The following is a 27,998-nucleotide window of genomic DNA, read 5'->3' as shown; positions in this document are numbered from 1 at the left end:
GATGATGAAGGCCATCCAGTCCTTCTTGAAGATCAGAGCCAGCACATTCATGGGTGTGCACTGGAGCCTGGCTGTCCTCTTCTCAGCATGTTTGCTGCTCCAGCTGTCCTAGCACCAGTGTTCTGAATGAGATGGAAAAGAGGTAGGAGAGAGAGGAGTGAGCATAGATGAAAGAGAAAATCCTGCTCAGTACCTTTTCTAATGCAACAGCAGGCGAGGGGAAGGCTGTTCTCACTCACACTGCACATTCACCCTAAAGGGTCGCAGAGGAAACTGCTACTTTCTGCCCATAGCATGATGATGTTCATGCAGGATTTGCACTTTGATGTCTAGCTTCAAGTATGCTGCAGGTAGCACCTGTGATGTGTGGAGTGGAGGTATTTTTTGCTAGAGAGTTCAGTTTGCAGGAAGCTTAATTAAGCTGCTCAAAGACTCTTATTCGTTGTCCTTATTTTGGGAAATGTTCCAGAGGGAAAACATATCGGAGAGGCTGGAGGAGGTTTCTGATCCTTTCTGGGGTCCTCAAGCCTTGTCTGGATCTCCCTGAGTTGCTGCTCTTCACTTACATTTCTGTGTCACTCTCTCTGCCCCACTCACAAGAAAGCTTAACCTGAGGAAGTGCCCAGGGACGTGGAGAAGTGAATCAGTTATTCCAGAACATGGCATGGCTGTTTACAGCACCTGCACTGAACAGTTCTTACAGCCTGATTCCATTGAGGGTGAGTCAGTTTTGCTGCAGAATTAGGACCAGGTGTATTGTTTGACCAGCAAATGCTTAACAGGGAACAGAGAAAACAGAGGCCTATGCAGCAAAGCCCACCAACTCAGCAGCCCTTCCATTGCCATCCACCACAGCTGCACAAGATTACTCCCCAAATAGCTCTGCTGCTCCCCATCGGTGCCCACCTCTGCTGCAGGCTGGAGTTGTCCTGGGATCCTGGGCCGAGCAGGAGGCAGTGGGATGGCAGGGCTGTCCCCAGGCCGTGCTCTGCACCTGCTTGGGACTGGGTTGGCTGGCAAGGCTCTTTGTGGTGGCCGGGGCCTTGAAATGTCCTGCACAAGAAAAAGACAGTTTTGAGTTGTCAGACTGGAGAGATAGCCAACCTGAAAGCAGAGATAACGTTTTCACATTCATTTCACATGGCCTGGGCCTCTGAATGTGGCCGCAAGTATTTCTGACCTGTTTTTAATTTTGGGGAAGTCAGAGACTGCAGGCTGTGTACACAGCTGCCCACCGTGAGGCTTCTGCTTTGGGCCTCACCCCAGAAACAGCACAATCTAATGGCTGCACAATGCAAAGCAGGAAGGACCTAACAGATTGCATGGGAGGCACTGTCATACAGTGACTGTAAACTGTATGTGCATGCACATGTGTGCCCATAGACAAACATGCAGCCCACCTCCACCTGCAGTGTTATTGTTTTGTTTGTGCATGCAGCTGTCCCTAATAGGATACTCTAAGCATTATATTTTCCATTTGTCTAATGAATTTCAGCATAAAATATACCCTGGGGAGAAGTTACCCACATAAGAGCTGTCTGCCTGTTGTTGCTTAGTTTCTATGCTAAGTCTCTGGCTTACAGGTGTTGGTTTAATAAACACAGCTGTGCTCACAACTTGGAGGGCACCCAAAAACCTTGCCGTCTCCTCAGACAATGTATAAACATGATGCTCAGTGGCTGTATCAGCCAATGCTTGGGGATCCACTGCTCTCCAAGGACTGCAGGAGGGATGAGGCAGGCAAAAACCCCGCAGAGCACCAGATCCAAAGAGCTCTTATAGGAATGGTAAGTGAGCAAGTCTGGTAGGTACTGTAAATGTCTAGGAAGGACACTGACACTAGCTAACAGTGAAATTAATGACTTCCTCTCTATCTTCTGGATCTCGTGGCTCTTTTCCAATCCAAAAATGAGAAGGTTGCCTTTCAAAACCCTAGGACAAGTGTCCCATCGCGTAGATCTGACATCAAGAGACTGGATGCTTTGGAGAAGGAACACAATGGAGACGGTGAGGAACTTGTCAACAAGCAGCTGGGAAGGATATCTATTCCTTATTGATCAGAGTCAGCTTCCTGCTTTTGTTTTAGTTTTCTTTCCTCTCGAAGTGCTGGCTGCTCATAGGAACAATGGAGCTAGAAACAAATCTCATTCACTAAAATAATTTTGGCTTCATTTTCTTCTATATCCTTTAGAGAGGCTGCCATGGAGCCAGCCTCCTGCTTTCCCTGTAGCTGAGGCCCCTCTCTGCAGGCCCTACCCTAGTAAAGCTAGGAAGGAGATTTTTTGGTAAGATGGGCTTAAGTCAGTCTGAGTGATTTGCAGTTTTTCCACAGTATGTGGAATCTATTAATTCTAGAATAAAACTTATAGCAAGAAAAGTAAACCAAAACCCTATTGCCTTAAACACCTCAATGTAACCTTGTGGCTGAGATGCTCACATAAGACAGGATCAGTCTGAGTTAATCCTTTTGTTTCCCATGCAACATACTAATGATCCCATTTTTGCTCCATAAAAATAAAGAATAAAAACCTAAATGTGTTCTATGTCTTTTGTGTGTAACAAAATTTATTTGATTACTGATTACTGATACTGATTACTGATTACTGATACTGACCATCCCCCCCCTCCAAAAAAAAAAAAAAAGACATAAATAATTGTGAATAGTTTAAATGCCAGTTTATGCTGATTTGAAATGAAGAAACATCATCTATTTGCGCAAGGCTCTCAAGGCAGTGGCCAAATGCAATATATCCTGAGGATTATCTGAAGGAATAGAGATCCTGTACTTGGTACTGAGCCTCAGAGTTATCACTGTTTGGTCATCTCCACAGGGCTTCTTTCCAGGCAATAAAATGCATGCAAATGGTAAACAGAAATATGCTATGCTATGCTATCCTAATGAAAAACCTGCACGGCTCCTTGCTTCCTGACCTTGGTAAGGCACATATTACTTTATGATCCAGACTACCTGACTCCAGGTGTTGGTCAGAAAGAGAAATGAACAACAAGCAATTGTGCATGCTAAGCACCCAGTGCAATCATTTCTGGCTCCATGACAAAGCTAGAAGAACCAGGGATAACCACATCCCACCAACACATCTGGTTAAAAACGCTTCACTCAAACCAAGCCTCCCACCAAACCACACCTGCAGAACAGCAACACAACTTCATACCTGAGAGGGGGGGGATCTGGGAGCTGGAGGTGCTGGCCTGCTTGGGGGTGTCCGCCGGGGCACATCCTTTGCCAGTGCTGGATGCACCGGTCCTGCGGGACTTCCCGTACCATAGCTGTAGCTGGTGAAGGCAGACTGCTGCTGCATGTTAATTTGGAGGCAAGGAGCTGGTTGGGGAGGAGGTTTTGAGGGGATTTCAGGGAAGCCAATCACCTGTGCAGAAGACCCACGCATTCCAGAAATTAGGTTATGCCTGCTTCAAAACAACCTCTTCACTCTCTGCTATAATTTTGAGAGTCTGCACAAGACCTTTGAGCCACATAGCAGGAAATACTGACTGCAACAGCTGTATGTTATATATGTCTAGTAGGTGCTGATTACATGTACTTGGACAACTTTGAATTGTGAAGCAGAAAGAGGAATCAAGAGAATAGACTAACAGAGGTACTAGCAATATAAATGTTTGCAAATCACTCCACAGCTTGCAATTTCTGCAAGTTTTGAAAGAGGGGATGTGACAAGAGAAGATCCACCAGGACAGACATGCAGCCACCTCTCTCCCTGTAGGAGATGTTTGGAGATACATGCTACACTCAGCTCCCACTGACTTTCAGCTGTGGTGCACATCTGTCTGATTTCCTCATCCTTTGGAAAAACCACCCCTCAAATGCAGTGTGAGAGGGAACCACATCCCACTCTGCAAGTCAGCTGCAGCTCTCCTGGGGAGCTGGAAGTGACATTGCCCCTACCTTCCTCTGCTGTTGGGGGGTTCTCAATTTGAAGGCAGGGTTTGCATGGCCATTTCCAGAGGCGTCGCTAAAAATGAGACAAAGCAAAAAAAGTTATTTACTGGATGTGTTTTCTCCTTTCTTTTTGTATTTTACTATATTTCAAAGAATGAGAAGTAAATACTGACTACAGCAATGTAACAGTTATATTCTTTGCAACCACTGTGATTTCTGCTCTGTGGGTGGGTAAAAGCAGACAAAGCACAGCACTGGCTATTTACCTGATCTGTGGAGCCTTCTTTAGAGAACAGATGACAAATTTGTTCCAGCACTTCAGATAATAGAACAAAAGCATGATTCCAATGAGAAGAAGAATGGAAGCTAGGATGGCCAGAGCTATCACTACTGCTGAAGAGCCTGAAAGGCAAGAACATACAGTAAATTAAATGGGAAATCCTCTGTTCCCAGTCTATCCCAAGTCTTTCTGAATTGCCACCACAGTGTTAGTCCCACTCACCTTCTGGTGATGGAGGGCCACTGTCCAAGCTTCCTCCGTCCCCACGCTTGTTGCAAAATGGGGGAGCCCATCCCGGGTTGCAGTGACAGTTCTTGTTGTTGTTGCAGACCTGGAGCAGGAATACTCAGAGACTCAGTGCAGTGTTTAAATTGATTCTGTGCAACAACTACTATTTGCTTCCTATAACCTTAAGGACCATATAAGAGGGAGCAGACAGGGAGTGACGGTGGGGTGAGTCCTGCTCTTTGTCAGGCACATCCTGGGACTTCCTGAGCTACTCAAGGAACACAATGCTGCATGTTTACCACTTTCTTGCCTAAATGGACCAATGGAGAGGTGATGATGTTTTGTGCTAGAAACACTAGCAAAAGCTCTAAAATTTTTCTCATCAGCCTTTTCTTTCCATTCTGTGGGGAACAGCAGAGCAAAGTTTGGAATAAATTGTTCCAAATAAGACTTTTTACTATGCTTTTCTCTAAGCCTGATTATTTTTTTCCTAATTTATTTTAAATTAAATCTAAACTGGACCGTGAAGATTAGACCAGAAAATGCAATCACAAAATATAGGTGCAAACTAATAATTAAGGAGCAGAAGGCCAGATCAAACCTAGGGATGGTATCAGAACTGAGCCAAACAACCATCCACAGATGAATGGCAGCCCATCCTGCTTCAGGTTGGAACAGAGACAAAAAGGAGGTACCTACCCCATTGCCATTGCACTTCTCACTACAGCTTTCAGACTCAAAGATGATGGATGTGTTCTGACAGCGTCCCTCAAAGCAAACCTGCAGAGAAAGAATCCCAAAACTCAATATAAGCTCATCAAGTTACACACCAAATAGCTGCCTAAGCAAACTTTCAACCACTACCCTATAACCCAGCTAACACATATCAGAGAGAGGTATAGGAGCTCAGAAGCCAGTAACTTGCGACACAGATGTGGCCAAACCTGTGAAGCTGTTGAATGTCTTGATTTCTAATTGTGTGTCTCACTTCTAAAACAATCTCAGCCAGCTAGCAACCCCTGGGTTTTGCTTTGGCCTCAGGCTTCATCTAGGAAAGCCTTAAGGTTTGACCTGTGGTGTATACCTTCCACTACTCAGAAACTCCTAAGAAATTAATTTCTGACAAACATAAAAATCCCCTGGAAAGACATTAGACAACAAAAAAATGAGCGCCTTAATAATCACAAAGCAATTTCCACATGGGAAAGTGATACCGTGAAATGCCACAAACGATTGCAAGCAGGAACTGTACCTACATGATGGCTGCCACATTTTGTTCCTGTCAGCACCAAGGCAGGGTCCAGCATCTCCTTTTCTTCATTCTCAGATCTGTACACGTGAGTCCCTCGGCATCTCACCTTCGTCCTCTGCAGGGAGATAGTTGTGTCTATGGGCACGGCATTGGGCAGCACAGGTTTGGAAGCAGAGCTCTGGCACTGGATCTTCCCACATTTAGCATCTCTGATTTCAAAGGAAAGGCTAAGTGATTATTTCTGGTTAGATGAATGTTTTGCAAGCTTCAGCTTTGCATGTGAATTAAAGTGTGAGGCATTGCTCAATGGCAAAAGAGCAAGCACCTTCCAAAAGCCAGGTCAAGCACTATTGTTTGATGGGTGCTGATGGCATCTACCACTGTCTCTGGAGGTAGGCCAGCTTCAGCAAAATCATAGAGCATGTTAGAAAGCTACATTTCAGCTTAAAGAATTGAAAATCCTACTTTCCTGTATCTTGAAAAAGTATCTATTTTAAAATGCAAAAGGTAGGGAAAAATGCTCAAGTTAATGCTTCCAGTCCGCCCTAGTAGGAAACAGCTGGTTTCCCAGGTGTGAGAGAGGGATGGAAACCAAAGCAGGCTCATTTTAGTCTACTGGCCCGTAATTCTGTAACATATAAAAACATCTTCTCCAGACAGCAACTCCCAGCTGCCATGCTTTCTACCTTTTCTCACACTTCCTGTAGTTGCCGTAGACGTCCTTCCCACAGTTCCCGTAGACATCTCCAGCAGCATTGACTTTCTCAAAGCAGGTGTCTGGTGCTGGCCATGCTCCTGCATGAGAGAGACTCACGTAGCTGATTCCTGTGGGACCTGGCAGCCACCTCACCCTGTGCCAACCACTCCCTTGTCATTTATCTGACATGGTTTGAGCATGGGAAATTTGTGTTCCCTCCTCCAAGTGAGTAAGGCAGGAGAAAAACCTCCTCAGGTTTTGTCACTGAGAATATAGATGCAAGATACTACTGCCATACACAGAGTGCATAACAGCAGGATATTGTATAATATTGTATGTTCCAAAAACAATACAATACACTGCAAGTCGTGTCCTTACCCGGCCCCCACAGCTGCAAGCACTGGTCTTTGTATGTGAGACACATGCCATTATAGCAATATGCCTTTCCTCCTTCACAGGAAGTCCCATCAATTTGGTAGGAGTTGGAGGGGCAGAACGGTGACTGCCCAGTGCAGTACTCTGGGAGGTCACATAGTCCTGACTTTTCCCTGCAGAGAGTTCCTGGAGACATCAGCTAGAATAATACAAAGGGGGAAAAATGGAATTGTGGCTTGGCTTATTGATGATTTCATGTCTGCACAATGTCTCTCTGTAGATTAAAAAAAAAAATCCCACTGTATTCATCCCTTCTCCACCTTATGTTAGGTTTTCTGAGGTCTGCAGTGATCCAAATAACTCTAACTTCATTAACTGAGTGAGCTGTGTGCAATTAAATTAGTGACCATATCCCTTTCCCAGGTAAGGATGAGAGCATGCAGAGAAAATTAGGTTGTCAGATTTCAAAAGGACATTGATCCACCTCTCTCTACACAGGGGTAGAATCTGATTCACCCAAACCATTTCTGACATGTTTATGTAATCTATTCTAAAAATCCTCCCTGTTTGGGAAGTGTGTTTCAGTGTCTGTCATCACTGCTGGAGACATTTTCCTAACATGCAACTTCTGTCTCCAGCTGCTATGAGTTTACCATGCACACAGATGGAAAGACATACACAATTACGTCTAGGAGGTTTATTTAAGTCTCTTGTGAAAGAAGTGAGAGTCCAAATGGATTCCTGGAAATTTTTTTTTCACCTGCTTAGGATAGGTCACTAAAAGCATGCAATACATATGCAAACATTAAATAAACTAAAGAGAAATATTTGCCTATGTTCATTCTGGAGAATCTGAGGTCAAACCTTAAGGTCTTTGGCTCCTAAATCAAAAACTATTTTTCACAAGCTCCAGTGATACAGAAGCACTGTGTGATCCCTAATGTCTGCCCTGTCCTGCAGGGCATTTACAGCCTTGGGACCACAGACCAGATCTACACACACCGCTGTGCAAATGCCTGCAAAGATTTTAGGAAAATTCAACAAGCCCACCTTGCACTCATGACAGCAGCTGCCGTGGGCACATTGAGCACCCAGCTTCAGGGAGCAGTTGTTGGCATTGCAACAGGGATTATTGCATTCCTGGAAAAAAGCAGGATGCAGAATGGTTTGTTCACAAGGCAAATTCAGGACAAGAATTCATCAGAGCATCATGGTGACACTAATCTGTTCTCACACAAGATAAATAATATTCAGAGGATCAGCCTTTCTTCCACAGTATATTCTTGAAACTCAGCATTTGCTGGATTATACTACTGCATATTAATGTTCTCTGCTGGATGGATTGGTACTATAGGCTGAGATCGTTACCTCTGCTGAATCTGGGCTGCAGCTCCACTTTGACTTACTAGTCAAAGTATGGATATGGAGAAGCAAACTGCAATTCTATGAGAAGAGAGAAGCCCATCTTTACAGAGAATGAAGCTGTAGGTGAAGTGCACTTTGCCTACACACATGAAAATGTGATCTGCAAGATCACTTTTTTTTTTAATGCACTTTCCATCACCTCTGTTTTAGCACAGATTGTACCACCCCTGAGTTCCAGGATACATTATGCTGTGCAATATAAATTTAGATACAATACTTTACTGTCTTGATTTACATTGCATATACATTTACATACAGGGCAGAAAAGCTTATCTCCTGCACAAACAAAAGCTGTTTACATATCACATAATTGCATTTGCAAAGTATATAATAAAATCATTGTGTCCCAACTAAAATCCAAACAGGTCAATGAGAACAACTGTTACCTCCACCTCTCCACAGTCACACTCCTCCCCTTCTTCCAAGTAGCCATTTCCACATTTCCTCCCTCCATACATTCTCTTGGTATCTGGCATGTTGGAAAGGCACATCCCTCCACCTGAGTGCAGATACTTCTCCAGCTCTCTCCTGTTGCACTGGTTGAACACTCTGGGGAATGGGTGCCTGAATATAAACACAGTGCAGAAAAACATCACGACAGATCCAGACAATGGTTCAGAGCACCAAAAGTGATCACATACCAGTCCTAACAGTGCCAGAGAACACCACTCCTTTTAAATCTATGCAACTGTATAAAAGTGGATGGCGGTTTTGTGTGCCTGTTCAAATTGAGATCCACTTGGGTTTCATTTGGAAATGAGGTGAGATTGCACCTCAAAACATTCTAGTAAAGGAATGGCCTTTAAAAACCATCTTTCCTGGGGGAAAAAAAAAATAAAATCACGTTGAGTTAGACTTCACCTTGTCCTTGCTGACAAGGACAGCAGTCCTTACCTGCTCAGCACTGAAGTCCTGGCTCACACCTCTGCTCTAAAGTTTGAAAATCAGCACTTGGACCATGAATAACCACTCGTGAAATTAGCTGCTGAAAATAATGTTTCCTTTTTTGTTTCTGCTGCTCATTGCAAAGGACTTGAACATGTTCTCTTGCATGGATTATGAACTTTCTTTGCAACTGTGCTTGAATCTATGCATTCTATTCATGACCATGCATGTATGCATATGTGCTGCACTGAATAGCTCCTATATGCCAGTGTGCTTTCAATGTTCATCTGAACATTTTTCCATATTTGGAGGAAACAGCTCTCATTAAAAAAAGGCATTTAATTGAGACAATTTTGTTTAAAACTGCCAAAGAGGAAGACTTGGGGAAATAAGGAACATGGCTTTAAGTGAATGGCTTTGGCTAGCATTTTTACGTGACTGAAATACAGAAGCTGTCGTGGTTCCTCATCCAGAATGAGCTCTGGAATTCCTGTGGGTTTCCAAAATGACCCACTTCCCTTTTCTCCAAAGAAGATCTATTCCTTCCCTTTCAATGGCTTTCCATGGCTCACTGAAACCAAGCCGTATGCTGATGACAACAAGCAATGGATCTGTTTTCATGTCTCCTGAGTTTAAGTATAACTCCGTCACTGTGCTTTTAATAAGATCAGTTCTCTCCTGAAGGAATCGTATTTCTTTTCTTCATCGTGTTATAAAAGACAAAATTATCTTTTCTGGGAGATGCTTTAAAAAAACCTATCAACTACCTTTGTATTTTTCTGTGCAGCACATAAATGAAACACCATGGTGACATACCCAAACATGTTCTGGTCACCCCTCATTTCTCTGTGCTTGCTGGCAATAGCCAGCTTAGGTTGTGGAGAAGGATATGTGTGTGTAAGTGTATTGAATGTGCTTTGGGTGATAGATCATTTGGTAGGACACAGTGGGAAGCACAAACTCAGAGATAAGGGATTAGAGAGACCCTGAGACCATCTCTTAGGACAGAAGATAGGAAAATTTGCCTCTATAACAGCTTAGAGCTCCACATGCTGCTCCAACACTTAAGCCCAACTCATACAGGAATAAATTCAATGGTAATTTTGCAAATTACAACTGACACATGAACTAGTGTTTGCTCAGCAGTTATTGTCTCTATAAACACACTGGCTATAGCACCTAGCAACAGGTCCACTTCACTCTGAATTTTTAGCTCTCACCAAACTCTCTGCATCTCCCAGCAAGGCCATGGGACTCACCCAGTGGCAGAAGCCATGATGCAGCCTCCTTCCTCTGCACGGGTGGTACAGCAGCCAGATGAGTCATGATTCATGCCAAAATTGTGGCCCATCTCATGGGCGATAGTAGCAGCAACACCAATGGCATTATCAGAGTGGTCCTGTGCAAGATCAAAGAGGCAGGTCAGCATGTCACTTGTGCCTGTTCCTTGTACCTCTGGATCAATGGGGTGAGAGGCACTTCTCACTGTTATGTATGGAAGACATCTACTGAAGGTATTGCTGCCTATTTCTTCCTGGACTTTAGGAGGCATCTATTGTTTGTATTTACTGCTGACAAGAAACATCACATCAGGCATTAGCAATAACTTACCATGTTTACTCCTCCTGACTGGAAATCTGAGCACATGGACATCACAGGAGCCAAACCTACTGTGGTACCTTGGAAGGGCACACCCCTAAAATCAACCCAGAAAGACCACAAAATGGCACCGAGGCACTTGAAGGCAAGGCAGAGAAAAAAAGCATCCTGCAGCCCCAAGCTTTGTACAATGTACATGTCAGTTGAATATATTTTCTTTAGTACCACCTTCAAGCACAGAACATTACAATAGAGCTACAAAGCTTTAGGACCTAATTTTCATGGACTGATACTTTGCTTTATGGACCAATTAGCCAATCTTTTTTTTTTCGTATAATTGTTTAGTGGAAGAAAGTTTCCTCGATTGAGCTTTGCAGTAGGTACAGAAAACAATATTTCTGGATTCTTAGTTTGGTACTAGTTGGGAATATCTAATTTACCTTAAGTCTACTGCTTGATTCAGCATTATTTTCTGAAGGATAAACTAGCATGGGAGAGGCAGGGAGGTCTGAGAGTTGCTGCAGACTTTTCTTCTGATGGCATTTGCATTGCTGGCCATAGCTACTGCTGGCTGTAATGAGATCAGCAGGGTGAGGCAAGATCCCCAGCCAGCTCCTACCATTGTGTTCCCTGTATCTCAGCAGGGTGAAGTAGGGATGGACAGCTTCTACAAAGTGCTTACAGATCTTGCTTATGGTTCAGATTTTCTTGAAATTGCTCTGCATGCCAAAGCTTAATGTTAGTTGAGCATTCAATTTTCCATTCTGAATCTTAGAAAAAAAATAATAACCTCAAATATTGCTTTCCCACCCACTCAACACACTTTCAGAAACAGCTTATTTCAGGTGAAATAAACCTACGTGATTAGTTGGGCATTATCATGCTTTCTGTACACCCGCTCCTTGCTGCTCCAGGCCAGGAAGGACTTCAGGGTGGAGTAAGGATTCTCAGTGCAATCACATTTGTTCCCATTACTCCAGATCTCCAGCCCCACCAAGGCAATCCGGATATTCAGGGACCTGTAAAACTGATAGGTATAGGAGGGAAAAGAAAAAACAAAATGAGCACTACTGATTAATTTTATTGCATTTTAGACCTTGTGTGTAAGCACTGATAAATGCTACTAGCGAAACACACATCCAGAGATGATGTCCTCTCTGGAAATGCATCACAATTTGCAAAGAGAAAAGTGCACCACCCACTAAACTAAACTGGATTGGACTAGAGATGCATTTTTTAATGAATGACAGAGATATAATCTAGAAAAACACAAAGACTGGAGACCGACATCGTGTTAATCTTGAGATATGTCAAAATCCCTGAAAAAAGGAAGGAAGTAATCTGCTGCCCACGTCAAGTACAAATAGGACAAGTTTTCCTGGGCAGGGTAGGAAGGGGGAGGAGGAAGGAGTTGAAGGGAGCATGAAGGGAGCAGATCTGAAAAGCTGTGATGTTTATTTCAACAGCACTGGGTACCACTGCAAAGATGAGCTCTGAAGGCTCCTTCCTGCTCTGTTTGTGAGGCTTTCTACAAGAGAAAAGAGCTGAAGAGAAAGAAGGGACCTTAGCTCCTTGTCAACCTCTGTATTTAGATAACATAGTTAATACAGAGATGCATTAAAATACAGAGATGCTCATGCTGATTCCAAGGTGAGGAATGGAGATCTCACCCCACCCCTGATGTCCAACAAGAGAATTACTTGAAAAATGATCTCTCCCTGAGCCACTGGGGAGTGCTGCCAAAGCATTATTCTCTCTCCCAAGAAGACAATATTCCCCCTCACGATTAATTCTCATAATGCACAATATGGGCTTTGATTTCCCCAAGTTCATGCTCACCAAATCTCACCTTATCCACGTAATTAGCAGCCTCCACTAATTTAAGCCTTGTTGCTTCAATGTTGAAATGATGTTTCTGAACCTGAACAAAACAAACATGTCCGTGTCAGGTGGCACAACGACAACTAGAAAGAGCTGAAATGTGTTTAAGCATGTGGGAATAAGAGGGTAACTACCAACTGATGCTCAAAAGCCTTTATTTGCTGTACATTTGACTGTAAGCCCACCTGTAGATGTATCTTCAGAATTCACCCCTGGCATCCCACTGCAGGGGTAGTTTTCCAGGGGTGGTAGGAACTTAGTGGAGCAATCCAAATGCAAGTAACAGGAAATTTGTCAGGTACAATACATGGTAACAGCCAAAAAGAACAAATTTGCCTATTAAACTACCTGATAATGAGTTAATTTTGCAAACAGTGTTTTGATTTAAGGATTTGCAAAATATTTAGGTTTCTATTAAACAGACTGCAAAAGCTGGGATTTTTCTCCTAGCAAGGGAAGCAGTGAAGTGTAGCTACACTGTGAGGGTGTTTACTGCAGCTCACATAACAAAATGGTGAACAACATATGGCAGTTCCTGGGTGTAACATGTTCTCTCAGTCTCCCTATCATCCTGCTGCCTAAAAGAGGAGATCAAAACAGATTTTGTCTCCACTTTTGTTCAGAATAAATTATAGCACAGAGCACTACATGGCTTTCACTGCTGGAGCTTCAAGCTGTAAATTATGAATAGGATCAGCCTGAGTCCAGTCTGTGCTGGAGATTAAATGACCGATGTTCCTTTGTGAGGTTTTACTGTCAGTAAGTACATCTGGCATGCAATCCACTCAGGAGACAGGGAGGGACTGCTGAATTCACTGGGCCTCTTCCAGCCCGATTTGATCATCTGGAGCCCTGAAAATGTCGTCATTATTTTTTTATATACATGACAAGATCTCAAAGCAGATGATAATCTTAGTTATCTTCCCTAGAGATTAAATATAGATGCACATCTCTCCTGGAAACACCCAGGTGACCCAAGGCTGAAGGCCATCCCTCCTATCCTCAATGAAGGATTGTGAAGGAGTTCCCAAATGTCCACAGAGATGTGGGATCTTTCTACTCTGGATCACTGGTACCCTGGGAGACAAGAATTGTCCCAGACCTACTCCTTCATCCCTGTCATAGCCTGTATCTCTGCTGGTCAAGGCGGGCCAATGGAGGCAGCAGAGGGGACAGAAGTGATGGCACAGGACCCCCTTCCTTACCTCTGCATAGTCAGCCACAAGCAGCAGCTCCACATACTTCATAGCCTGCAGAGCTTCCCGCCTCACCTGCAGCAGCAATACAAGTTATTTCCCCAACATTCCCCAAGAAACTCTTATAAAACATACTGACAGGCTATTTTTCACCAGCCATTCACCCCACCCCATCACACAGGGTCCTCAAGGTGTGACTGAGTTACAGCAGTGAGCTGGGAAATGCTCAAAGCCCTCCTCACCCTGTGGTTGGGGAATTTCACCCCAGCTGCAAAGTCCCCAAGCCAATTCCTGGCTGTGGCCATGGAGTCCTGGTGGCCACAGGCTCCTGCTGGCATCCTCAGATCATCCAGCCTGTAGATCTGGTGCAGGTCTGGGTTGTCAGGAAGCGGCTCCAGGACATAGCTGCAATTGCTTCTCAGTACAATGAGGCCTCTGTTGGAATGGAAGCAGTGAGAAGGAAATCCAGTTACTACTGCAGCAAATAGAGTCAAATCCTGCTGCTGTATTCCTGGCTGGTCCTGGTGAAGCATTTCTCCATGCCAGGCTGGTCACTTATTCAGAAGGATGGGAATATTTTGAGTTCAGAAGATAGTGATCCATTGGTTTTCATATAATCTGTTCAAATGGGCTCTCACAATCAGTTAAAGGGTTATTGGTGCACGTGCTGCAACAAGGCCTGATTTTTGTGTTATTATTACTTTTTATTTTTTTTAAGTATAGCTTTTCCTTCAGTGGATCAAAAAAAAAAAATTGTCTGCAACAAAACTAGCCTGAAAACATGAAAAGCTTTTTTGTCAATAGAAGAAACAGCATTTTTGTCTCCTTCATTTTGCAGATTTTCCTCGTCTCCCTTTCATTTCCCTCTCTGTTTTATTGTATAAGAAAAAAAGCACTGATGTGGACAAGTAATGGATGCCACAACAAAACAGATATTCTCCCATTTTATTTCATCTAACAATTAATAATGTTTTTTTTTTTTCCCTTACAGCAAATGCCATTTTTGGGCACCACAAGTCTCTGTCCCCCAAACAGCCCATGTCTTCACACAGCCCTATCCTCTCCAGCTGTCTGCCCATCCCATGCCACCACCCCACACAGCACCCCTTTGCAAAGAAACCCTGCTTCACCCTCAAAGGAGAGAGTGCCTGACAAAAAGTGTTACAAAAGGAGTAATAAATAATACATGCGATCTTGCAAAGTGCTTTCCTTGTGAGCCAGGATCATATTCAAAGTGCTTTCCCAGGGGCACAGCTCATATGCCTGTTTTTTTTCCATCTCATGGCTACAGGAGTGAGTGCAGCCACGTGGCTTCAAGGAAAGCAGGAAGCTGTTGTTATCCTTTGCCCCATTTTTCCACCAGTTGCTCCCAAAAAGCCTAAGCCACAAATCAACTCAGAGCCCCTCTGAAACCACAGCAATATGCAGTCAGCATAATAACACCTCGTGCTGGGATGCTGTCACATCTCCTGCACAGGGACAGATTCTGTGCTGGATCTGGGGGGGCTTCAGAGCACCTAACACCCCCAGATAGTGGCCTGATGGGTGCAGAAAGCTGTACATGCATCGGAGAGCTGTGTTCCTTGCTCTTGGAGGGGAGAGCTGGGAAACATGCAGGCTGGCAGAAGAACACACCTGTGTCTGATTTTCAGTTATTTATTGCAGACCACAGGTGGCTGCACTGCCTTGTTTATCTCCATGGGCTCTCTGGCCTGCTGTAAATCCACTTAAGATTTCTGGGATTTGCTTTGGCAAGGGCTGTTTCCTGGCTGGGCCAAGTCCCACAGCTCTCGAGGGCAGATGACCGCTAATATCAATAAAGTGCACGTGGTATTTAGGAAACAGACCCCAAGCTGGTGTAAATGAACACATACAGACTGCCTTTTTCTGCCAGAGACTCCATTACTACCACAGCCAAGGTTTCAGAGGCATAACTCACAACCCTGCACCACCCAGGGAGAAAGCAGGGAGCGAGGAGAGGAAATGGGGCTGATGGGAGGAAACTCAGATCTGAAGGCTGCCCCCAGAACATGAAAACCATCCAGCTGTCAGAGGCTGGGAGAAGGAACTGGTTTCTGCAGCATGGCAAGCCCTGTCCCTGCCTCCATAAGGGACACGGTCCTAGGTCACTTAATGGAAGAGGTATCCAAGTTGGAGTTATTTGATGTATGGATTAATGTTGCCAGTGCAGAGGGGGAAGCAATCTGGGAGCTGTATAGGAAGCTGTGGTCATCAGTGTTCCCCAGATTTCAGCTTTTCCTCTGACACCCAGGACTTCTGGTGGGGTAGAATTTAAGAACAGGCCCATCTGACCAGAAAGACCCTGGGGAGCAGATCTGCCCCAGCACTTACCGCAGCCCTTGGCATGAACTGAGCGTCACGCTGGAGTGCTTTCTGCCCCGCACCACTCCCTGGTAAAAGCAGTGCTCCTGCAAGGCAGAGGGGCAAAGGTTGGCGATCCAATTCATGGTTGACATGCATTACATTTAGACATCAATAAGTCCCAGCTGAGTACAGCCAATACTCCTGTAATTGCTTTCTTTCTGCTGCACGTGGCATTTATCTCAATTAAATCCCCAAGGATGCACCTCGAATAGCTGCAGCAGGAAGCCTGACCCGGAGCTGCTGGTAAGTGGAGCTCACTGCTGGTGGCAGCTGGCCCTGGGTCGAGCCCTCAAAGATGTGTGACAGCATGGACAGCAGCAAGTCCTCATCCGCAGAACAAAGGCAGCCTCTAGTAGGGACCAGGAGGAGTTGGGGCATGAATGCCAATGTATCTACCATGGCCCTCCCCCTTGCCCTGGGGCAGCAGCAATAAAAATGATCTCATGGGGATTTTGTCTTCTATTTTTTATGTTGTAACCAATGCACATCTTTGTGCCACTGCGTGCTCACTGCTGGTAAATCAGCCAAAGGCAGCGTGAGAGCAGTAATTCATAGGGTTGTTACTCAAGCAGAGCCAACTTACTCGGGCTGGGTTCTTCCCAGCATGAAGCACCTAGTGGGAGAATTAAAAGCAAGGGCATGAGCAGCAGGAGAAATGAATTAATCCCCAGCACCCAGAGAGGGAGACAATCCTGGGGGTTGACCTTGGCTCTCTCACACCAGAGTACAGGCAATACACTAAGCTGTTTTTACCAATTTTTTGATGATGGTGATGCTTTCTTGCTGGAACACCCCAGGTCAGAAAGCCAGACCACCCTCCCCTTCAGCTGCAGGTGTCAGTACTCACAGTGTGGGCCAGAGGAATGGTCCGTGCTTGTCCTGTCTGGCTGTAGTGAGTCTCAGTGTAGCCTGGTGCAAACAGGTCTCTGCAGTTGCAGGAGGAAAAGGAGAAAAAAAAAGTCCCTGAATGATACAAGGCACTGTGTGGTTTCCTTTGTGCTGCTAAGTTATGCCCACGTGTAATGGAATTAGGTTGAGCACACTGAAGCCAGCTCAGGACACATCTGGGCATTGGTGTGTGTCACTCTGACTCTCCAGTGCCCAAATCTGAACACAATTATAAACCAATCTGCTTCTGTGTTGCAACTTCTGCCCAGAGGCCAGTTCACATCTTTGTCCTAGGAAACTGCTGATTCCCCCATTTAAATTTGATCATGTCATCCTTGTACAGACAATATTGTCCCTGTCTTCAGCCCAAGATCAAGCCAAAAGCCTATAAAAGGCGCTCCTATGCACTGAATAGTAAGTATTTTGACCTGATTCCAGAGGAAACAGCCTTCCCTCTTTTTTTAAACATCTGCATTTTCTAAACAGTGATGTAAAAAAGTACAGTAAGTCAAAATCTGGGCCAAAGCAAGAAGGTCACATCCTGTGTCTATCTCAGCAGCAGTATAACACAGCTTTAAAAGTTTTTCCTTTCCTTTAAACAATAGCCTCATTTCCAAAACTGGAGAAGAACCCTACAGCGTGCCCCATCTATGCAGCACACTTGCTCAGCAGCCTCGTGTCAAACAGATCCGTGTGCCATCATGTGCCATCATTTTACTCGACAGCATTTAGTGTCAAGAATTCAACGGCTTTTACCTCCACTTCCAAAGGCCACTGTAGCCCAGGAAGGCTCATTTGGTTTCTTTCTGATGTGCTAATTCCCATCACTAGATCTTGTCAGTGATCCAGAAGGCTGAATTACTGCTTTCCAGCTATCTCAATCTGTAAACTAAAGATAAGCCCTGAAGTGCCATCCCACAAGAAAGAACTCCCTTCATCTCCCTGACTGCAGTAGCTTGCTCAGCATGAGGCTGCAAGAAACAAATGTTTAATCAACAGATTGCATTAACTGGCAGGAAATTGCCTTGAGCAATGAGTTCTGGCAGGTATCTGGTCTGTGTAAGAGACTGTCATCTTCAGAGCAGACATGAAACCAATGTGAATCTGCTTTGTGCTGCTACAGCCAGAATCTACAGCCTGTAGATTTCTTCCAGTAGCTGGGGCTTGCACAGCCTACTTGTTTAAATCCCAAACAAGCATGCCTGTGTTTGCCTCCTGCTCCTTTATTCTTGGAAAGCATGCACTATGAATAGCTAGTTTTTCTCTTTTCCAGCACCATAAAATTCCCCCATGCTTTGAATTTTGATGGCCACAACTTATGTATCCCTCCACTTCCCACTCAGCACCAGGCTTTTTGGGCACGGAATAAAGGCATATAGCACACGCCATGTGCACATCTCTTCCTACCTTCAATTTTAGAGACATGGGGGGGATGCTTGCATTTTTAGAGGTATTTATTTGCTGTGCTGGGAATGTGGCCCCTCCAGCTGATTAGTGCCATCTTATGTTCTGAAGGCCTTTCCCTGCTGTAACAGGAGAGCCCTGTGGCTCCAGCACAGCAGGGCATTGCAGGGAGGAGGGAGATGAGGAAAGAGGAAAGACAACAGGACATCTTGCAATACCCTCAGGGGTCGACTAAACCTCCCAGCCTGTGAAAGTCCACTCCCAGCCCAGCTCACTTCCTCAGAGAGCATCAAATTTACCACCAAAGCATAAACAAATAGAAAAGAATCCTTCACGTCTCACAGCGCACCAGTCCAGCTCATTCCTCTTCTTCATATGTACAAGTTGGGTAAACAGGGGACATCAGTGAGATGTTGTCACCCAAAACCTTAGCAGTGGCTTTTATCTATCAAAATTCTGGGACAGTCACTGCCAGGTTTCCAGGGAAGCTCAGTTCTCTGAATGCTGACAGACCCAACTCACTGCTTTCATAGGAGCACAGAACTTAGATCCTTGACGGAGGAGAAAAGTATAGAAAAATACAGCATGATTAGGTTTTTCTTTCCTGTTACACAGCCCACCTCTGCAACAGCTGTAGATAAAACTGAATGCCTGTAAATCTTGAATGTGAAAATAACATCATGTAAAGGCCTCAGAGATGTTCGCACAGCTGGCAGACCACTAGCACACATCATAAAGCACGGAGTTGGTCATTAGTGGGGTTATCAGCACGAGGAATTGATGAACTCAGAGGAGAAGCAGATTTTGGAAAGCAGGCAGAGCAGAGCTGTGATAGCAACTGCAGCCACACGGACTGCTGGAGCTCTCAGGGTGCCCGAGGGCAACCACTGCACCTCCCATAGCGACCGACCTCTGGCAACATCAGTCACTGCCCCAGATCCAGCTCGGCGTGCAGCACTCCGGGTGGAAGGGCCTGTGTCTTGGAAGGATCTGCTCCACAGAATGCTCTGGGACACAGCTCCAATCCAAGCAGGGAAGCCAAATGAAGCACGAGTGGCTCGCTGCCATAGCATACAGATGGCTCGAGACTTTCTGCTGTTGACTGGCGTGGAGCAGCACTGGACCCACTCCCGGCTGTCAATGATATCATTGTTTGAAACAAAACCCTGCTCTGCACATGACCACCTACAGCTGATGTTCTTGATCAGAGCATCTCCCTTTCACCACACCAATACACAGCACCAGGGAGGCCGGGCACCTCACACATGAGGCAATGGCAGAGAGTTTGGGGAAGAACCCAACCACCTCAGCAGGCAGCACCCCAGTGCTCTCCAAAACAGTACATGGGAGAAAAAAGAAAAAAAAAAGAAAAAAGAAAAATCCAGGAAGCTCTTGTAAGTAACACCAATTCTTCTGACATCTTTTTTCCCTGTCCATTTCCTCAAATCACCATAAATCTGTCCAGCTTGGCTGCCAGCATCTGGAGGTGGAGGGAATTGGTTCTCCCAAGAAAGCTGAGACATCAGATTTCCATCTATGATTTGTGGTCCCACTCCATTGCCTTTCAGCAGGATCCAAGTAGGGTAAGAGAGGAAATTAGATTCCTCACTTCCCAGCCCTTCAAACATTCCCTCAAGTCAGGATTTATTGTGAGAACCTGAGAGTGACCCCATCACAAACACCTCCAAAATGTCACCCCTGACAATGCAAAGAGCCGGCTGTCTGTATCCATCACTAATGAAAAATCAGGGATTTCACCTCCCTGGAATTCTTTAGCCAAAACTTGGCACTGTTAAACCACTGAACTCCAAAAGTTTTCTCTTTGTGTCAGTAAATCTCATCCAGAAAAATCATAGAGCTCTTAAGCTCCCTCCCTCAGGAGCTATGCTGATATATCTGAGATCATGTTTATTGTGCAAACAGCAGCAGCTTGGAAGGGAATAAGTAGATTCCCAGCCCTTGAAGTAGAACTAAAACACCTATTTGCAAGGTTTTGGAGAACACCACAAGCTACTAAGCGCTTTCGATCCCCTTTTGTCATCTGCATCATCTGACACTCGCTGTGTAAATCACGTTACAGGACCTAAGCAAAATTTGCCACATAACCCCCAATGGGAACTATAAAACTTGCCTGGAGAGGAAAAAGGAAATAAAATAAATAGAAAATTAGCTGATAATGATTCAGAGAGAAAAGTTAAAGGATTCAATTTCCTCTTCCTCCATACACTGCACAGAAATCACTGAATATCCCAGGAGAATCAGAAGGCTGAAAAGCAGCGACGGCTTCCCACGTCCCACCACTCTTTTTCTGATGACTCCAAGAGACAGCAGAGCAGGATAAACTCTATTTCCCTCTCTCACATAACCCTTAACCCCCCATGCAGGAAACCTATTAGACACTGACAGTGTGTAGCCCATCAGTGGAATAATCTCATATATCCTTCCTGCTTGGGAGTGGGCAGCAGCCTCCCCTCTTCCTCGCTCGGTTGGGAAGGGAGGCCCTGGAAATGAGAACAAGCAGGAAACAGTGACACACAAGTGACATACAAAGCCATTACCAGACTGCTGAGGGCATCAACCAGGGCTGGTGCAATCATCAGCTACCTGGATGGGGTCAGAAGAGCTTAGAAGTGATACTGCTCCTTATCAGATCCAGCAAATAATCACTGGATTGCTTCAGAGCCCTGATCAGATGAGCTCTGGGCTTTCTTGGCTCTGTCCTCATGCAAACTCTGCACATCTCCACCAGCCCCACACAGGCTCTGCCCCCCACAGCCACGGATGCTGCAGGAGAGCAGCAGCCAACACACAGCTGTGTTCCATATTTCTATGGTATTTAGGTGAGAAAAAAATTCGCGCAAGTTTCTGCTGCACAAATATCAGGTCACCCCTTGGCCAGGAAGAAAAGGTTCACACCAGGCAGCTTTACCACACACTCAAGACTCTCAGCATCCCCTCCACGCTTGACTCAAAGCTGCTTCTTATTAAAAAATGCCTTTAAGTCACTTCTCATCCAATGTTTGCAACTCAGATTCCTTTGCTCCCAATCCCCAGCCAACTTTAAAGCTGTTTTATAGGCATCTTTCCATATATTTGTTGTTTGTGCAGCTTTGAGCTTTCCAGTCCTGCAGCTGCAGGACGTGGCTTTGGGTCACTTAAGAGAAGTGTGAGTCGTTCAGGGGATATACTTTTGTTGTTCCTCAGAAACATGACATGGTTTTGTGACCTCTACTTAGAACTGCGGCATGGTTCCTTCTTTGTAATAAGTGCCCAAACAGGAAATAATGCAACATTACGTTAACTGCTAATGCAATGATTGTATTCTTAGATATATGAAGCCCAGACCCAGACGGTGTGGTGGTCTTTCAAAACTCAGTTCTGTGCTCAGTTTTGAAGAAGTATATGCAATAATTTCTGTGTTGCACTCTGCAGATGAACATCATGTCCTTCTTGTATTGAATATGAAATCACAATCTTAATGTGACCGTTTCTTCCACATATTGGAAACAGCAGCCTGTTTCACTGAAAGCTACTGCGTCCCTACAAACAAACATACAAACAAAAGATTTATCTGTATGGCTTTTTCTCTCACTTTTCCAAAGCAAGATCATTTTCATCACCTTCATCTCTCCATAAGGACTGATTAACAAGAAGCATGCAACCTAACCTACCGGCTTTCCGGAGCCCCTCTGCAGGGATCAGTGAAATGACCCAGAACTCTGAGGATCTTCTTGACTCACAAAGTCCCAAGTAACTTCCACGCACTTGTTACACTCACTGTCAAAGGAACACAAAACCAGAGCAGCCAGGTTTCAGACTGCTCCAAAGGGATGGACCCCAGTAGAGAATGGCAGCTTCTCTTGCATTGCCTGGGTGCCTGACAGACCCTTTAGGGAAGAAATCCCTGTTCTGTCATCACTCAGCATCCCAGTGTGAGCTCTGGGTGCCGGGAGCAGCTCCATGCTGGACCCCATGGACTGCAGTGAGGAGTGACATTCCTCCACTTCCCATATAAGTGCTCTATAGATGCTAATGATGACAGCATCCACAGGGCTCCCATGCACTTCATGCTCTTCTGCCTCATCATTTCTCTTTCAGACTGAGAGTCCCTGAACTACTTCTGCACCCCCTCAAGTCTGGGAAGCGGCGGCTCTCAGAGCCTAATCATGCTCACAGACCTTCATTTTGGGATGGTGCCATCACATCTCCTGAACAAGGACTTGAGAACTGGAAAGTCTCCCACATGAAGTGCTGCTCTCCGTGAATCATTTGTATTCTCCACAGAATATAAGAGGTCCAAACCACTTGCCCTATTTCTGCAGCCCTTGTAAAGGGATTGATCCTGCAGTGGAAGCGTGTGTGCACTTCAGTCTGTGTATACACATCTCAATGAATGAAAACACATCTCAGGAAATAAACACAATGGAAGCCTTTTATTCTTATCATTGTGTTTACCAACACCAGCAACAAGTCTGCCTGCGCTGGAAATAGTCCAGCCCTGCTCCCACCAGGCACCTGGCTGTTTCGTCACCAGCACAGTGACATAATTCTGGAAGGAACCCCACTTCTTCCATGCCAGAAGGGAATTCACCTTTGCAGTTAGTGCCAAATGTTAAAACCAACAGCCTCTCACCAGGAGGAAACCCCCACAGGCTCATTGCCTCCAGGTTCAGCTCACTGCTGAAACTGTCACCTGCAACAGATATTTTCCCTGCTTTACACAGGACCAAACTGGCAGTGCTTATGCTGCCTGCTCTTTAATCACTTCTATTTTCCCAGCTGAGAGATGCCAAAATACAGATAACTGATGGCTTGTTCTGTATGGTTCTACACAGGTGTACAACTGAATGGGAAACATGTCCAGGTTTTGCAGCTCTGAAATTCCCAGTAGCTTTTATACCAGAAGCTTCTATTACCAAAAGCACCCAGTAGGATACACATTCCTTGCATCAGCTATCAGTCTATGCTGCACACAGTGCCAAGAAAAATCTGGTTTTCCTGTAGGACACCCCAAATATAATTTAGGATCACATACTGTTGACAGACATGAAAAGATCCTCTGATTATTTCAGGGGGAAAGCTGAGCCCCTAAGCTCTGTGCTTGGGATGTCCATGCAACACATTTAAAATATAGGAAGGAAGGGTTATTATTTGAAGGTAAATATTCCCTCTGCTAGTTCTAGTAGACATACACTGGGTTGTGTTTCTATAGATAACTCTTCAGATCAATTTAAAATTAAAACACTAACAGTACAAGTGGACTGCTTAACAACAAGCTTATAGCAGCTAAATATCCAGCTGCTGCTGTTCCAGCACTGGAAACTAATCCAGAGACATGGGGCTAAGCCTCCAGACAAGGGTCCTTCAACTTAACTTCCCCTCCCGTAGTGCCAGCTGGATTCCATGCACATCATGCCCTACACTTTCACGTGGTTGCTGGATCGTGCCCAAGAGGAGGCTGCATTTCAGTTAATCAAAAGCATATTTTCAGTGTACTTCAGCACGAAGGGCACTAATGGAATAAAAACTATCAGGTCATTTGTCCTAAGAAAGAAAAAGCAGCATCTCTTCTTATCACAGCATTAGAGGCACAGTGAGTCATTTGGTAAACAGTGCACTCTGCATCAGCAACATCTTCTGGTGAATGCAAGAACTAGGATATAAATGTAAGTTCCAGACTGCAGACCAGGTCACAGTCTGCTTTTTACTGACAGCTTTCTTGAAGTGAACACTGCCCAGTTAACACCAGTGAGGACTCAGACCTGGGATAACCTTGACATCCAAAAAAGTACTTCCTCATCCTGCCTTTATACAAATCCTGTTCAGTCGGTGGAGGTTTTCCTGTTGACTTCACTGTAATCCTTATTCATTGCTTTAGTGAGCACAAGTCAAACTGCAGAGCAAAGCACACTTACCCATTTTTCTTTAAGTCCAAGATGAGCTCCTGGCCTTCTGCCTGTATCCGAACTTCAGCTTGGAGTGGATGCTGCATACAAAAGACAGCGCCTGTTACTCATGAATCATCACCACTATGAACACATCCAGAAAAACAAATTGTTCCCCTAGATATTGCAGCTGACCTTAAAGCACTCCTTGCCCTCTTCCACAGGGGAAGGCTGTAACCTTCATTGCCGGAGAGGAGAAGCAATGGCTCCAGATGCACTGCTGCATCCCCACAGCACAGCCACGCTAACGCAGATCTGGCAAGCAGCATGGCTGTGCTGTTAGGGTGCTGCATCTGAGCCAGTGTCCCCAGTCTGCTGTGGGGAGGGATGGGCTCAGATGTGGCAGTGAGTCCTGGTGCTGGAGTGCTTGGTGTGCACTGAGTCCATTTGTGGGCACACCATGGTCAGGTCTGCATCATGGGACATCTCAATTTGCCCCTGAGGTTTACGCATCGAACAGATGAGCAAGTTAACCAAAGCTTCCTTTGTCATCCCAGCTGAAAAAAAGCTTTTTTTAGAAGCCTATTTCAGGACAAGAGGAATCATGCCTCTTTCAGAGATTTACACAAAATTCCTTTCACCCTAGAAATGCCAGGAAGACGCAGGCAACAGGATCCTGTAGATGTCTTCAGATTCCTAGAGGTCTGGGGGACATTATTTCACAGCTGCTCTTGTGTGAGTCCCAGGCTGCAGAAACCATGGCAGCAGCTTTTTCTGGGAGTTCAAGCACAGCAGCCACAGCCCCAGTCTGCAATCCACAAATAGCCCAAAGCACAGCCCTGAGCTAGGATGCAGGACAGCTGGATAAGTTAACACCGTTACTAGAGCTGATAGAAAGGAGCAGTGCAGACAGCAAAAGCAGTGTTAAAAATATTAATTAAATAATTCAAGGATAGAATATGTTTGCCAGAAGCCCAAAGTGGAGGCCTCTGGATTTCTTTATGGTTTACCTCCCTGTCAAAGCAGGGCTAGCTGAAGTCAGGTTTCTGAAAGAGCTTTTCCTCTCAAAGGAAATGCATGAATAAGCCATCTGATAAGAACAGACTTCTCAATTCACCTAAACTGTGTGAAAAAAAAAAAAAAAAAAAAAACAACAAACCAACTATGAAAACCAGTGAGAAGCAGTCAACCGATGTATTTCCTTATTGAGTGTCAGAGGGGATTCTGCAGAACAGATCAACCAAAAGCAACATAAAGCAAGGCTGAGTAGGATGCTCTGTTAAAAGGCGGTCAGCCCTGAGGTATGTTTGGGCATCACTCTGTCAGCTCCAGGTTACAAGCTTCTCTTTTCATCAGCTCCCCACTCATACTCTGGGTTTTGTTCATCTGTCCTTCATTTTCCATCAGGTGATGCAGAACGACTAAATACCTTAATGCATACAACAAAGGATAATGCCAAGGGGCTGAGTTTTAGTCCACTAAATTACACACTCAGTCCACCACAGAGTGGGTCTGCTGTTTTGATGTAAGCAGTTGCAGAAGATGTTGCCTCACCCATCACTAGGGGATTTGAGTGTCTCTGTGACTGTAACGTCTCTTCATCATTATTACTAATAATGCTTTCCTTCACTCAGCTTCAGAGTCCATTAATTGCCACGTAACAGAACTATCCCAGCTTTACATAAGCTTTGCTAACATGGGTTTGGGAGCCAACAGGAATCTGCTCGAAACAAACCAAGTAAGACCCCTGAGACACAGCAACTTTATGTAAAGGCAAATGCTGTCCAGATGTATTTGTATCACTATCAATAACAGAGAGAAACAAAACTTTCAGCCTATGTTGCAAGAACATTTTTTAGAGAATTAAGAACATGAGGAAGCCATTGCAGCTTTTTTCCTTATACAGCACAATGGAGTTATAGAAATTCCTATCGTATGGAAAGGACATTAAGCCCAGAATAACAACAGCTACAGGGAGCTGCCATAATTTTCTTTACAAAAATGCTGTAGCTTTCCTTCTTCTGGTTCACAGTTTAAGCAACCTCATCTGGATTTTCCCCTTTCATTATTTGATACCTTCATGATATCAGCAGCACAGATGCTAGGAAACTGTGGTTGGTTTGTGGTTGACATTCAAGTCCAACATCCCAGCAGTTCTCAGAACGGCTGCAGACAGACCACTGAGAGCAAAGAGAAGTGGAGAAATGTCTGTACTCACACAGGGCACAAGACACAGGTGGTCTGAAAGAGCTGTGAATGCCCCATCCATGGGAGCGCTCAGACTGCATGGGACTTTGAGCAGCTGGGTCTCCTGGGTTGGAGTAGGTAAGCTTGGAAGGTCCCTTCTAACACAAAACATTCTGTCACTACGATCTGCACCTGAGCTTTGGAGTGACTTGTTTGGTTGTTTTTTTGTTTTTTTGTTTTTTTGTTTTTTTTTTTTTTTTTTTTTTTTTTGGTATTGTCGTTGGGTTTTGTTTATTTGTGTGGGGTTTATTTATATATTTTTAAGGGAAACACCCTCACAGCTGTGATCCATCTCAGTACAGTGAAAGCAAAGCTTTAAAGTAGGTCAGAGAGATGCGATCAGTCAGAGAGATGCGATCAGAAGCCTCAGCGCAGGGCAGCGAGGATGCACGTGTAAAGGAGCAGCCTGCCGAGAGCAGATAGCCAGCGTTCCCCTGCCTTCGGGAGGGATGCAGCGGCTCCCTGACCGCAGCCGGCCTCAGCCTCATCGCAGAGCTCAGCTTAGAACACACAGCGCGCACCGTGGGAGCTCACACACAGGAACCGCGGCCTCATCCCTCCACCTGGCAGCGCTCCGCAGTAGCTCGGCGTAGAACGGGGCGCCCAGCCCAGCAGCACCGCACCCGACCCACCTGCTCTCCGCCGGGGCTCCGCAGCGCGTCCCAGCTCAGCACCAGCACGGCGGGCTGCGGCTCTGTGCCACCAGCCTCTGCGCCTGGGGATAGGGAACAGGAGGCGAACGGCTCAGCACCAAGATAGAGAACGAGAAGCTGGGAGGAGGGGAGCAGGAGGAGATAGATACCCTGCCATCCCAAGCCCATCCTCCCCGAGGCTCATGCAGCAGAACGCACTCGTGCCCCCCGCCCCGCCGGTCCCCATCCCGATGTCCCCGCACTCACTGCGCGGCGGCTGCAGCAGCAGCGAGAGGGCGATGCCGCAGAGCAGCCCCCGGCCCCGCATGGCTCCAGGCTGGACTCGGCTCGCCACCGCACCCCTCATATATAGAAGCTCTCGGTCCGGCTTTCTCCTCCCACCCGCAACACCGCCCTACAGCTCCTGCCCGTTTCTTCCTCTCCCCACTCCAGCCCCGGGTGCTCGGTGGGAGCTCGGGCTGCTTTCATGCAAAGACTCTCCTGTCCCTCCCTCCTCCCCTCCTTTGTCAGCACAGAAAGCCGTCGCAAAGGCAGCAAGAAGGGAGGACGTGCTGGAAGGAAGCAGGCGCATCGTCTTCAAGCAGCTCCCAAAGGAGCTGTGCTATGATATTTTTATTTATTACATAACCCAACCAAACTCTTCATGACTGAACCCACGCTGCCTAAAGCATCCTAAATTCCTTATCTCAATGGGCAGCTGAGGGCAGCTGTGATTTATGCTGGTTTTGCAGAAGCAAAGCCAGATTCACGGCTCCTCTCCCCTTAAGGCAGACAGAGGGGCTGGAAGGAGCACACGCAGTTC

At 45.5% G+C, this 27,998-nt stretch overlaps 1 protein-coding gene across 1 annotated transcript; it reads right to left on the bottom strand.

Annotated features, from left to right (window-relative positions):
* Positions 1-47: 47 nt before the first annotated feature.
* On the bottom strand, positions 48-27,503 carry ADAM19 (ADAM metallopeptidase domain 19; the record flags this gene model as incomplete). The annotated part of the gene is made up of 23 exons (XM_079542156.1): positions 48-122; positions 907-1,053; positions 3,174-3,386; positions 3,923-3,989; positions 4,183-4,318; positions 4,419-4,527; positions 5,124-5,204; positions 5,681-5,885; positions 6,363-6,471; positions 6,752-6,947; positions 7,799-7,888; positions 8,560-8,737; positions 10,318-10,457; positions 10,670-10,754; positions 11,518-11,684; positions 12,507-12,578; positions 13,744-13,809; positions 13,977-14,169; positions 16,087-16,163; positions 16,967-17,045; positions 24,327-24,397; positions 27,176-27,258; positions 27,443-27,503. 23 exons carry the CDS (start codon positions 27,501-27,503, stop codon positions 48-50), a joined length of 2,700 nt encoding a protein of 899 aa, XP_079398282.1.
* Positions 27,504-27,998: the final 495 nt, after the last annotated feature.

The sequence above is a fragment of the Tetrao urogallus genome, assembly GCF_951394365.1.
Source record: "Tetrao urogallus genome assembly, chromosome: 14".
In the NCBI taxonomy this organism is placed as follows: domain Eukaryota; kingdom Metazoa; phylum Chordata; class Aves; order Galliformes; family Phasianidae; genus Tetrao; species Tetrao urogallus.
This window is presented reverse-complemented; position numbering and strand designations above follow the sequence as displayed.